The sequence below is a fragment of the Vanessa cardui genome, chromosome 10 (genome assembly GCF_905220365.1).
Source record: "Vanessa cardui chromosome 10, ilVanCard2.1, whole genome shotgun sequence".
In the NCBI taxonomy this organism is placed as follows: Eukaryota; Metazoa; Arthropoda; class Insecta; order Lepidoptera; family Nymphalidae; genus Vanessa; species Vanessa cardui.
In genome coordinates this window covers 4,074,273-4,087,910 of record NC_061132.1, presented here as the reverse complement: position 1 = coordinate 4,087,910, position 13,638 = coordinate 4,074,273, and the positions used below count along the sequence as shown (strand labels likewise).

General features: G+C 34.3%; 2 protein-coding genes across 2 annotated transcripts; both read left to right on the top strand.

Moving 5' to 3' along the window:
- The first annotated feature begins 9,801 nt into the window (after positions 1 to 9,801).
- LOC124533077 lies at positions 9,802 to 10,412 on the top strand. Its single transcript, XM_047108242.1, has 2 exons — positions 9,802 to 10,065; positions 10,222 to 10,412. Exons 1-2 carry the CDS (start codon positions 9,900 to 9,902, stop codon positions 10,410 to 10,412), a joined length of 357 nt encoding a protein of 118 aa, XP_046964198.1. The 5' UTR covers positions 9,802 to 9,899.
- Positions 10,413 to 11,770: 1,358 nt separating this feature from the next.
- Positions 11,771 to 13,282, top strand: LOC124533154. The gene is made up of 5 exons (XM_047108319.1): positions 11,771 to 11,891; positions 12,041 to 12,223; positions 12,324 to 12,433; positions 12,786 to 12,950; positions 13,118 to 13,282. Exons 1-5 carry the CDS (start codon positions 11,801 to 11,803, stop codon positions 13,205 to 13,207), a joined length of 639 nt encoding a protein of 212 aa, XP_046964275.1. The 5' UTR covers positions 11,771 to 11,800; the 3' UTR covers positions 13,208 to 13,282.
- Positions 13,283 to 13,638: the final 356 nt, after the last annotated feature.

Below are 13,638 nucleotides of genomic sequence, written 5' to 3'. Positions count from 1 at the left end.
ATCCAATTAACACGAATTAAGATAGCTCTTCGAAAAGCCTCTTAAAGTATTCAAACTACTATGGAACAAAGAACATGTAGTTTTTTTCAAGCTATCTTGAAATAAATTTAATTTATCACCTACACAATCACCTGTACCATTCATATTTCCGTCTGTAACGGTCCAAATACTAACCAGTCCATACATCCAACTAAAGGCGTGACTCTGCGTTTAATTTTCTCATTAATATCTTGTGAAAATGTCAATAATATTGTAGGAAGTTTAATCATGTTTAATTATCATGAAACTACAATAATAGTCTATATTAGAACGAGTAAATAAAAAACGCAAGTTAGGGTCATTGTTTTTATTTGGATCCCTTTTGCATGGTCTCATGGGACAAGTAATGACGTTTTGATTAAAATAGATCGTACACTCTTAAGTACATCGTCTAATACACCCAACAAGCCCTTAACAAATTCGTGTCTGATATTTTCTTAAGCTGAGAACGCGTGCTCTGCTTTTCGTTTAAGTTTTTAAATGATGAAATTGCAACAACACAATGGTGTACGTGGTGTACACGCCGATGAGAGACAGCACCAGCGACAAGTTGACGGCGAAGATGCGCCAGACGGTGAAGTTCATCGGACAGATTTCGAGGAATTTGATTCCGTCCAAAATTTTTTTGCGCAGCGCGTCATCTGGAAATAATGGTTTATATGACAATATGCTACCGCCAAACAGTAATGTGTAGTATTGTTGTGCTACGGTTCGAAGTGTATCTAAAGGCAAAAAAACGACATCTCGTAGGATTTACATTACGTCTAGGGAATCATCAGGGAATACGTCGAATTATCTATAACCTACATGTTTTAAAATTAAGAAAATAAAAATTCGTCACATTTTAAAAACACTAGCTAGACTGCGCTACTACTCTTAGAGAGGATGGATGGATGGTGACTAACTCAATATGAAAGCATTGGTCTTACTATTACAAACTCTGTATCGTTTGATCATGTTAGATTTAATCTTGTCCGCTTCAGCGCTCCCCAATTCTCCAAAAACAGCCGGAACACACGGCAGAACGATATTGAGAAATACTTCAATAGTAAACGGACAAGTGAACTGTAAAGAAAAAAACTTCCACAGATATTTTAATTTTAAAATCATTTGTTAAATGGTAAACTATAAAATTGTTTATGTAAATATTCAATTGAATTGAATTCATATATTAATAATATGTATATATTTAGTGGGTTTATTTATCCATAAAACTGCCTAGGAAAAAAAAGGTGCGCGAAATCGAATTAAGCCGCCATTACTTTTTATTAAGGTCGTTACGGGCTTGACTTGTAATTGTTAAAAGTGTTCATTGTGACAATTTGGATTCGTCAGCTCATCTGAGAACGTCGTTTGCTTTAATACGTATGATTTGGTGATTTATTTATATTAAGATAAATTCAAAGTTTCAAAATATTTTTTGGTTGTACATATTTTACAGTCATTTAAATTCATGGGTTTATAAATCAATTTCACTTTTGTACGCTACATTTTTATATTATTGCATTTAAACAACAAAATGTCATATTGCTACAAACTCTTGCCATAAATAATAAATCGTTAGCACTCACTTCAGATTTTATGTTCCGACTTACAACGTCAACAGTACTAAGCAGAGCAATGAAACAAGTCGGTAAGGCCATCACCATCTGGAATAGCGTTAGTGACACGTCATTAGTTATTTGGAAATTCTTTGAATTTCGATTCAAACTTGTTTTCATATACTTACCATCAACTTCGGCGCGTTGCCAATATTCTTGATACTTTGCAGTAATCTGCTATAAATTAGCAAATATTCAACTAATTTCAAGCTTGACAATTCGACTTGTGTTTCGCTTTCAGGATTTGAAGTGCTAGCAAAGTTACTCATTGCTATTCTAAGAGATTTCAAGCGAACCCAGAATATTTCGAACATCAGCATTCTGGTCATGTGGTTTAAATGTAATGACAGCAACATAAGCGTGTTTGTTACATATAGTATTATTCCAAAGTGATTGAAAGGATGAGACCATGTTATCATAATTCGATATGAATTTAACAAAAAAACACCGATGAATATAGAAACACAGAATCGTACTTTAGATCTTTCTATCTTAACGAGTCCCGACGGATCGACCTTGTCCGATTCTTCCAAGTAATTGAAGAAATTTTCTCCGTCACTCACCACGGACACGACAAGCGATAAAATCAGACTCACTATCTTGAGGATAATTATAATGAACGCACCATATTGTTTCGCTAACATTAATTCAATGATACTGAAGTACATCATAACTATTGAAAACACTACACAATAAACCTTAGCAACAACAGCGAATGCTAAGCTGTTGTGAAGTTTTGAGTAACATCCTAAAATTAGACGAGTCGTCATAATGAACGTTATTACATTATGATCGATCTTATTAATTTTATTACATTTCCGACCAAGCATTCTGAAATTGAAAATCCTCCAGTCTGAGTACACTTTCGATACTAAATGTGTCAGGCGCAACACATAAGGCTATAATCAAGTGAATGCTTTTATAAACATTGTTACAATCATTAATAATTCAGTATTAATCAAACTCTTGACAAAACAGTACAAAGAGTTATTCTGTGTAGTGAATACAATTGTATTAACGGTAATGTCTTGTCAGTTTCGAGTAAATAAGGGTTAATTAATCAAATATCTTGTTTTACTGTTTATTTATCTAATCAAAGAAACACTTTTTGTTTTTTTCATTATTATATTATTTTGGTGGACGGGTCAATCGATCATCTGATGGTCTGTCGCTGTGTGTAATATTAACCATTTCTTACAATGCCTGGCCACCACCGAAATTTCGAACTCAGATGTTACTTCCCTTGTGCCTTGTTTCTAGTTAAACTTTCTCATTTACGAAACCAGAACACATCAGTATAGCTGTAAGTCAAGCTTTCTCCAATGTAAATAATATAGATGAAAATGGTAGATTATCTCGAAGTACGCCGCAACGCACACACTCGTGGAATCTAAACATAAAACGAAAAAAGTAAATTGTGCACATCGTTTTATAATTATTTGTTTAAATTTTCTGTATTCTAAAAAGTTTAAACTCAAAATACAACATTTTATTAAAGCTTCACATTTGACCCGTCGCGTTATTGTAAAGTTGAGATGAATTTTCGTTTTGGTCTCCATACTGCAAAATTATAACCAAGTATGTTATCAAACCACCAAACAACTGAAAAAAGAAAAAAATGACAACAACATTATTATAGAAACCATCTGGCTATTCTCAAAAGTCATAAGTTTTTTGAAAAATCTCTATGTATGTAAAGGCGGGGTAAGGGTATTACGTAAATTTTCTGTCTCTTCTTTCTCGCTTGCGGTGATACTATACAACAATAATATAATAATATTTAAAACATAAATATAGACTAAACAGACACAGAGTTACCAGAATTTTGACTTCGAAATTTATGAACTGTTCTCCGATTTCCCTTTTTCATTTTGAAAGCGGTGACTGATTTCCAAAAATACGGATAATAATTTTATTTATTTTATACAAACCCGACACTGTTTTCATACATTTATAAGATATTGTAAAAAAATAACACCCGTCATAAACTAGAGCCATACGCGTTGGTAAGATTTAAAGTGTGATGTAATTTATAAATGAATTGATTGTTGTATTTGATGTTGAATTTACCTTCACCATAAGCGGTCTGTCAATAGTGAACATGCTGAGTGGCGAGTAGCTCGCGTTGCTCAGTATTAGGATCCGGGAGAACAGCTCCAGCTCATGTTCCACTTCTCTTTCGTTTTCCATTGATTTTCCTCGGATGATCAAGTTGTCAGTTAGTTGCATCTGTCAACATGTCACAACTCACAGCTTATCTAAGGTCTGTACTCCACTTGTGAAAAAGAATCGTATTTTATTTCACCACACCGACATACAGATAAGCGATATATGCTTGTTTGAGAATATCATCATCCACGTCCTATGAATGATATTTTATTATATGTTTTTCTCCGCAAAGTTTTTATCTCGTGATAAAACGAATTTGTACAATAGTAAATAATTCGGTGTAGATTAGACATAATGTATATTGTATTAATGTATATTAATAAAAAAAAAATCAAAATCAAAATAAACTTTATTCAAGTAGGCTTTTATAAGCACTTTTGAATCGTCATTTTACAATTAAGTGAAGCTACCACCGGTTCGGAAAGTAGATTCTACCGAGAAGAACCGGCAAGAAACTCAGTAGTTACTCTTTTTTAACATTTAAAAAATACAGCGTCATGTTAATTAAATACAATTATTTCAATTAATGTATCCTGCTTGGAAGTCAACAGGTATTCAACAGGTATTAACTCCACGCTTTTTTATCATAATATTAACTAAGATTTCATTATTTGAAAATATCATTTATTAAAACAAACATTTACTTACCTCATAATGTGTCCGATGAAATTGTTCAACATAGTATATGACAAAAGATATACAACAGATACACCAAAGACTAAATACAACAGTAGTATAATTTAAAAAAAGTTTTTCTGTGGAGGCTGTAATTAAACGTGTGTTTTTATTAAATATTATTCTTAAGATACTTAGTACATATTATCGTACTGAGATTTTTAACATAAATTTAATAAGCAATTTTTCTAAAAGAAGTCAAAAGGAAAAGGTATGATTGGCTAGATATTTGATAGTGGAATAAAACCACACTAACAAAAAAAAAACGAATGAATATTCGGAATTAAGAAGAAAAACAAGAGTGTAAGCGCCGAGAGCAATCTATGGGATTGCAACGTAAGCTGTACGCGTTACTGAAGCCACTGTCATATTATTCAGATAATTTAAAGTTAAAAATCAAGAATTATAAAAAAAACACGAGAAACCACGACGACGGAAGCAAAGAAGAAACCAATACGAAGAGTAATAATGAGAAACGTGATATCCAAAGTAATGCAGTCTCGGTGGGTTTACTGTTATGAATATGCAGAGCATATGTTTTGGAAAACACATAAACGATAGATAAAATAAGTGTAGTTGTATGCTTACTTGAAATTAGCGTAGTAATAATCTGATAAAGTTGTATTTCTAAATGAATTGCTATGAATAGGATTACCAGCATCATGATAACGCCATCAGCTCTTGTGGTCTGTGTAACTACTTCGCATATAAATACATAAGATGTTGCTAATTCGCGAATTGTATGTGGCTTACTTTCTTCTTTGCCTATTTTAAGAAAAATAAGACAGTTTACAAGATGTCCTATAAATCTAATCCGAAACCTATAACGACGGAATTTATAGAATATTATAAAACGCTGTGAAGTACTGTATCTTACAAATACACCCATCTGTACATTCTTGTTCTGAATAAAGAGCATAACTACAGAATTGTATTACATTTTTGATTTATTGTTTCAAAATTTTGATGCATTAAATTTTAGTAGAATTGGTAATATTTTCATTAGAGATGAAACGGATAGTATTTTGGCGGCCGGATATAACCAGAATTAAATACAAAAATCTGGCTAAAAGAAACATATTTCTGAGTAACAATTTGCTATATTTAGTTAGTCATAGTATCGCTTATCTTAAATAATTTCAGTTTCGTTTTTAGCGGATAGCTAGATATCCGGCGGTCAGATATCCGGCTATCTGGCCATATAGTCTGCCGAATATCCGGTATACGGCCAAACTGCTATCCGTTTTATCTCTAATTTTCATATCTACTGTATTGTGTTCCTTTCCTATGCAATTAGTTGCAATTTCGAGAATTACAAATGAGACTTGTTATTAATCAAAACAAACAGTTAAATTATTAAAAGAAAACTAAGCAAATAGTACTGTTACTATGTTTTCTTTTTGCTACGTGATTCCTTTCATCGCCGCCGGTCCTGGCGTCGTCAAAAAGCAGAGTCTTCAAACTATCATTTATTGCGACCAGAGTAATATTCACTCGTTGCGCCAAAAAACTTATCTGCAGTTGCAGCAATATCAGAATATAAATATTCAGAAACATGTATATCGTTTCCTTCGTTATTATTGCTAGAATGAAGTTATATATTATTATTTAAAAAAAAATAAGTGTGAAGGTTATGTGTTTAAATAAAGTACATAATTTTTTTTTAATTAAAAGGATTATTTTTCTGTTTTATACATTATATAAACATTGCAGATCAATACCTGTGCTGAGGGTCATCCGTGATTGCGACAAGCCGCTCAAGGCATCTATCAATCGTAAGAAAAAATATCCATGTATTAAAATAAAAATTTTGTAATTCGATTTTATTAATATTTTCTTCTTCAAAATATTTTGTAACTTTGCATCGATCTGCAAATAATATAAAATACTTTTATAAATGTCGCTCGACTCTGGAAATCAATTTGTCTAACGCTTTTAATTTTTATATATTGTTGGGCTAAGACATCCCCAAGGTTCCCATTAAGACAAAACGGGAATGGTTCAGGGCAAGGTAAGTGCAGCCACACAACGCACGTGACAGCCAACACGCCGCAGCCGTTCAATGCTGATCCTTGACTTTTTACTACATGCGTAATTTATTTAACTTTTCAGTGACTTCTTATTTGTATGTAGAGGTTTACCATATAAACAGCAGGACGGTGACCCTAGAGGTGACTATAATAAGAGGGTCTTGAATCAGTTCCTCACTATCATTCGCGATAGAACTACAAGTCTTGAAAGAAGCTTTCTCTGTCCATATGTCCCTATGTACGCTTAAATCTTTAAAACTGTACTACGGATTTTGATAGGGTTTTTTTTTAAAATAAATAGAGCATTTCGAGAGAAATAGTTAACAAACACAGATTATTATTATTATTTTAGATTTTCTAGTGTGATGTAAATAAACAAATTCATTATTTGCATATCCTGCAAAGCACTTGAAATTTTTTGACATGGCATTAGTAGCATTCTATTGAGCATACTTCAGAGAAGGTTTTTGGCTAAATATTCATAGTCCATATGGTTTGACGTAAAGCGTAATCACAGCGAGGCTGCCTCTGCTAGTATTATTATATGAAATTACCTGTTCGAGTCTTTTGAAGTAATTATCCATACTAGTCAACCTCGTCGGAGCAGTGAATACTCCTACTGTAGTCAGTACAGCTAGTACAGCTATCGCACATGATTTAACGAAGTTATCTGTTACTCTTTTAGAATAAATCTTCATAAAAAATTCGGCAATACATGTCAAACTCAAAAATCCTAATAAAAACAATAAAAACATTCTTAATAAAATTAAGGACTCGATTACTCTGAACCAATTATTTTTTCTAAAAGAAAGGCCAATACCGTTAATTATCATAAAAACTCTTCCAAATATTACCAAAGGGCGCGAGACTTGGAATTCCGGCGCATACTTGACGGGAGCGATGCCTACCGGGCGCGAGATCTTCAGCAACAACCCCATTGCGCCGTGGTTCATTGCTGCAGTACTGGACAGCTTTCGCGCAACAAACTAATGTAGTTCTCACTTTCAAAGACGTAAGAAAACAAACGAGACGCACATCATTATCTAAAGTAAATATCGTCAGCGTTATACCTAATGACATCACTCATAGGCAAATATAATTACTCCATACACTCAATATTTTATCACTAATGGAATATCTATGTATATAGATGGACATTGTTTTTATGTCAACAGACCGACAGATCGATTTACTTTCGCATTTAAAACGTTAGTGTAGATATATGTATGTACTGTGTTAATTTAAACTTAAAAACTAAAATTACATCAAACTTTCATAATAATCGCTGTAGTAGTTTTGTGTGACTGTTAAATACAAACAAAAAAGTAACCTCTTTATAATATGTATCTAATCGTGCCACGGCAAGAAGCATTAATATTCAGAGTAACATGTTTTAAAATTATTATTGGTATCTGAATGTATTATTAACGTAGTATGTATTATATTGCAGTAACTATTTCAAATAACTTTTAATTACAATAATATAACTGCCTTTGTAATCATACATTTACTAAAAATATAAATGGTAGATCTACCCATATTATTTATTGTCAATAGGTATTCGATTGATCACAATCAAACTTGACTGTAAGCACTAATTTGGTCTAAGATGCAACGTCCCCCACGTTGACCTTAGTACAAGTTTTTTCTCTATTAGACCTTAGTACAAGTTTGACAGTTGACCATAATTTATTTATTTATTTATATGTCGGAGAGATTGTTTGGTTCGGGGTCATCTTCGACATACATACAACAACAACAACAACAACAACAGCCTGTAAATTCCCACTGCTGGGCTAAAGGCCTCCTGTCCCTTTGAGGAGAAGGTTTGGAAAATATTCCACCACCCTGTTCCAATGCGGGTTGGTGGAATGCACATGTGGCAGAATTGTTATGAAATTTGTCACATGCAGGTTTCCTCACCGCTGAGCACGAGATGAATTATAAAGACAAATTAAGCACATGAAACGGTGGTGCTGGGCCATCTCGGCTCATGTGATATGTGATACATAAAAGTAAAAAAAACTTGAAATTAAAAAATTAGCAGTTACCTCATGTTATTACTATACTTAAAAATAATTGTTTTCTCATATCTATAAATGGACTCTTGAAATATCTATAGGAAACCTACAAATGTTGCTTGGTGTGACTGTTCCGTGAATAAGAATATTTCGTGCTTTACGGGCCAAGACCCAACTCTGTTGCATTCCGTACTCCTGGCACAATTACATATTCTTACTATATCAAAATTAATAATTGTAATTTTTTAAATGTGCAGAACCCTTTTGTTGAAATATAACCTAAATATGACTTGTATACATATTGTAACTAAAGATTAATTCTACTACAATCGTTTCGATTCTTATCACCTTTTGGAAGCGAGTCAGTTTGTAAGGACAAAATAACAGACATCAGTAAGCAACGGAACACACGAGTCATACGCTGATCAAAAACCTGCCTTTTATCGTTACCTACTAATGGTATAAATGCAAAGGTGACTCTGTCTGGTAGCTCTTTGCGCTTAAACCGTAAAGCCGATTTTGATAAAATTTGGCATGGAAGGCGTTTAAATCACCACTCGAGAAGGTAAAATTTGTGGATTTGTGAGCTAAAGGTCGAGTTTTATAAATTACGGTCGGGTTAACTTTCAGGTTCAGCTAGATTAAAAATAAAATTTGGAAATTTCAATCAGGTAATTTAAATTTTAATCAGGTAATCATAGTGATAAAGGGTTTAGTTTATTATAATTATTTTTCATCATCATCATCATCATCATCAGCCCGTTTTTGTCCACTGCTGGATATAGGCCTCTCCAAGCGCACGCCACTGTGGTCTTTCTCCGATTACTCGTATCCAGCTCCTGCCCTACGTTTGCCGAGACGCGGTCTCCACTCTAGAACACATTTTCCCCAACGGTTGTCGGTTCTACGACAAATATGACCAGCCCACTGCCACTTCAGCTTACTAATCCGGTGGGCTATGTCGATGACTTTGGTTCTTTGACGGATCACCTCATTTCTAATGCGATCCCTCAGAGAAACGCCGAGCATAGCGCTTTCCATAGCACGCTGTGCGACTTTAAACTTGTGAACTAGCCTTGTCATGAGTGTCCACGTTTCGGCTCCGTATGTCATGACCGGTAGGACGCACTGGTTAAAGACTTTCTTCTTAAAGCACTGCGGGATTGACGATGTAAAGATCCGACGTAACTTCCCAAACGCTGCCCAACCCAGCTGAATTCTTCTATTCACCTCGTCCTCAAGGTTGTTTCTATCTAATCGCAAAGTCTGCCCGAGGTAGACATATTTTTGAACAACTTCGAGGACGGTGCCGTGTATTGTAATTATTTTTACCTAACATCAATTCATTGTAACGAGGTGTGAAGATGCAGGACGAAGCGTGTGAAGTTCAGGGTGCGTTGGCAGTCGTGTTGCGCCTGTCGCGAGCCCTGGGGCTTGCTCCGCTACGCTTCGCTCACGACCGTGGAGGCTACATAGTCACTGTATCCCGACGAGTCGCTATATACGGTTACATCCTATCGGTCTGCACCCGTAAGTTGTATTCTTACACGCGGATTGCGTAAGATTATTCGAGAAATAAGTTTTTCTGCTATTATCCACTGATTTTCTACTAATTACATGGAACGTAGTTTAATTCCTATAAACTTATTTACCACTTCGCTGAAATTTATTTTTTCCTCATTTTAGATATTTGTGGAGCAGTATGGATGTACCAAAGTATTGTTAAGTTTTACATGGTGTATTCATCGTTTCCTGTTGGAAACTTTATCACTGTGTCAGCAATAATGTTCGTAACCGGAGTGGGATCTTATGGGAGCGTCGACCGCATCAAAAATATAGCGAAGCATTTAAATTTACTCTATAAAGTAATATTATAATATTCCGCAATGATAAAATTCAATATATTTGTTTTATAGTGTCATAAATGTAGTTTTTTGTATGTTAGTAATTTTGAAATTAAACCATAGTTTTTAAATTAACATGGTTAGGCATTTTTATTACTACAAGTATTTGCAACGGGATATTTACCCTGTTTTTAATTATAATTGGTGGAGCTCGATATTTCGACATTATCTACGAATGTCTTGTTTGTGAGGCTGTATATTTATCAAATAAAAATAAATAAAAAAACACAGTAGTTTAAATACTTGTTGTAATAAAGCAAAGTTGTTTAGTGGTAACACTTGCATTCTAAGTAGGTATAGTACGACACAACTTAGATGTCGCATCGGCAAAATTCGTAAAACCGATCACACCCGAATTGAGTACGCCATCCTCAATTATCAATATTTATTTCTCATGCGAATATTATGATCTTTGCACAAACGTAATAACTTGTAATATCATATGACCTAATATATTCGACAATTTGACGCGTCGATTTACATGCACTTGCTTTCTTTGAATCTATAGCGACGAATAGCGTCAAATGTCGCGATAGGGAGCTATTTCTATTGGTTATGTAAATCGGCAGTAATCGGTTTTATTTTCATTCTATTGCATTTTCCGATGCTACATCTAATTTATGTCGTACTATACGCTACGATAGAAAAGCTCGATGACGTTAGGTTTGCGTGTGGCTGAAATTAGTATGACATTTTTTTAGTAACCATTATCTTTCAGATAAATTACGATTTAAATGGCCAATCGTATATTAAACGAAACAAAAGTCTATTTGGTTTACATTTTGTTAATGCAATACTTTTAATTTTAATGATCGGGTTACCTGCAATTTCTAAATATATGGCCTTCGGAAAAAATGGACGTGAGTTCTTTGAATCGTTATTTTCAATTTCCGGGGATTCGTTGTCCAGTAATATGACTGCAGTTAAAATACATGTCACGGTTTAAATGACATGCAAAACTGATGATCAGTTGTGTGCTTAGGGGTTCTACAGTTAAGCAGCAACACTTAATGTGGTTGTGTTATGTTTAGAATGAAGTGCGGTGGTGTACGATGAGTCATTATAAATAGACAACCTAGCTTAATATATAACAAGATCATAGCACTGTAGGTTTGTGACTGTTTATCACCAGGCCCATCTTTAAGTCTGGCAAGCTAAAAGGAGTAAATTATCATGTGGAAATATTTCGGATGGATTTGGAAATCCTAATCATTCGGCATTCACCGGTCTCTGCGTCTATGCCCCGTAATTAATACCTATAGTGATTTTTTATCAGGTCAACAATTTATACGAGACTTTTTTTAGTGCTAAGTTTCGACACTATGATTTATTTGGAGTTCAGCAGAATATATCTACTCTTTATGGAGAATATGCTTATAAATTTTGATGTATATTGCATACTGAAGACGGTGAGTCTGAAGCTAAGGGAATGGGTAGACAAGTCAAATTCTGGTAAATATGTAACGATGATGTCCTCATTATACTTAGTTTCTTCAAACTGTTTGCCACTGATTTTTTCGATACGTTCTCAATTTTGAAAGCCGATATAAATTCGATAAATAAATATTAATATCGTAATACTGTCTTAAATAATATTTCAGGGGCGGCGTGCCGTTTGTCACTGACACGTTTCCGGGACGTAACGAGGGCTTATGTGTCTGTTTGCGAAGCAGTGAAGGGACTGAGCGAGACCCGAGGGGGAATCATATTTATTTTATTTTCAGCGAACTCTCTGTTTACGACGATGTCTTTCTTCAATTTAATTGACTACTCATATTATACTTGTATGTATTACACCTGGGACTCATTTTATTACTCTTAATTTGTAGAGTGGCATTAAGAATTTTTGGAATAATTTTTTTTTTCGTTCTCTCATTTCCGAAGCAGGAGCAAAGTATCACGCTTTGGCTGTATTTGTTCAGGTGTTCTGGTGTGTTGTGCATTTGTCTACGGCTGTTATATTCATTGAACCGTGGCATCAAATAAGTGCGGAGGTAAATTGATTTTAAAAAGTTTTATTTTCCATAATCCCCGTTGAATTTTAAAACATCGTGCAAAAGGTACGAGTAATGACTTTCTTCAATTTCTTTGAAGATTTTTTTAATGGCGTATTTAGACGGAGGGGCAAATGTGCCACCTGATGGTATGTGGTCACCACTGCCCATAGAAATTGGCAACTGTAAACTGTTCAACCTTACATTGCCAATTCGCCACCAACAATCTTAGAAAGTTAGATGTCATTCCTCGTACCTGTAGTTACATCGGCACTCTCGTCATACCTGCCCAGAAAGGCTGCATGACCAAAAGACGAATGTTACACATAACTTAAAAAGTATTTTTTTGAAGGTCAAAGCGATGCGAATACTTTTGATTAAGTTGAAATTGAATATGACGCCAGTTGGAATGTCGATCCCGTTAGAACTGGACCTGATGTTCAAACAGCTTCTTCTCAACCAGCCGACGATGTCTCCGCTGGGCCTGGTCACCATTCAGAGATCACTTCTCACAAAGGTTGTTATAATTGAATTGCTTGTTTATTTAAAGCATTAATAACGGGAGCCTATGATAATATTATAAATGGCATATTTCATTATTGATTTGTCTGAGCCGAGTGAACCCTTTCTCAGTAAAGGACTTTGATATATAATTGTTTTCTAATTTCATATCGTTTGTTACAGACGATAAGCTTTATAACTACCTACTTTGTTATAATGGTACAGTGTATGCAAAAGAGATGGGAGAAGTCAACTCAACTCGCAAAAAAATAATTTTGTCTATTGATTCCAATAAATCGACTTATAGTTACTTGACTTTGATGAAAATAAATATAGTCTTAGAAAGTCCTATCTCCTGGACACACTGAATTGTGTTGAAAAAAACCTTGCGTTTTATTTAAATCTTGAGACAGATAATAACCTCACTAGCTACTAGCAAGTGGCTTGAAGTACCACATTGTAGTTTGATTCTTAGACCTTCTTTAATATAAAAAGTGTCAAAGCAAAGTAAACTTTATGTTAGGACTTCTTATTATCAGTTTTGAATGCAATGTACACCAAATTTATTTTTCGAAGCTAGGACTAAAGGTGGAATCAGACGGTTCCTTTTTTGTACATTTTCGTGTTTCAATTTGCACCTTTACTCAAAGTGACACCCTAAACACAAAGTGAAACAAAAGTGCCGAATTAATTCATCAGTGAAC

Excerpts from the sequence above, each read along its gene's own strand:
- LOC124533077 (XM_047108242.1), top strand. The coding sequence starts at position 9,900 with ATGCAGGACGAAGCGTGTGAAGTTCAGGGTGCGTTGGCAGTCGTGTTG. Across the intron at positions 10,066-10,221 it reads CATCCTATCGGTCTGCACCC|ATATTTGTGGAGCAGTATGG; the intron begins GTAAGTTGTATT and ends TCCTCATTTTAG.
- LOC124533154 (XM_047108319.1), top strand. The coding sequence starts at position 11,801 with ATGGAGAATATGCTTATAAATTTTGATGTATATTGCATACTGAAGACG. Across the intron at positions 12,434-12,785 it reads GGCATCAAATAAGTGCGGAG|GTCAAAGCGATGCGAATACT; the intron begins GTAAATTGATTT and ends ATTTTTTTGAAG. Across the intron at positions 12,951-13,117 it reads AGAGATCACTTCTCACAAAG|ACGATAAGCTTTATAACTAC; the intron begins GTTGTTATAATT and ends CGTTTGTTACAG.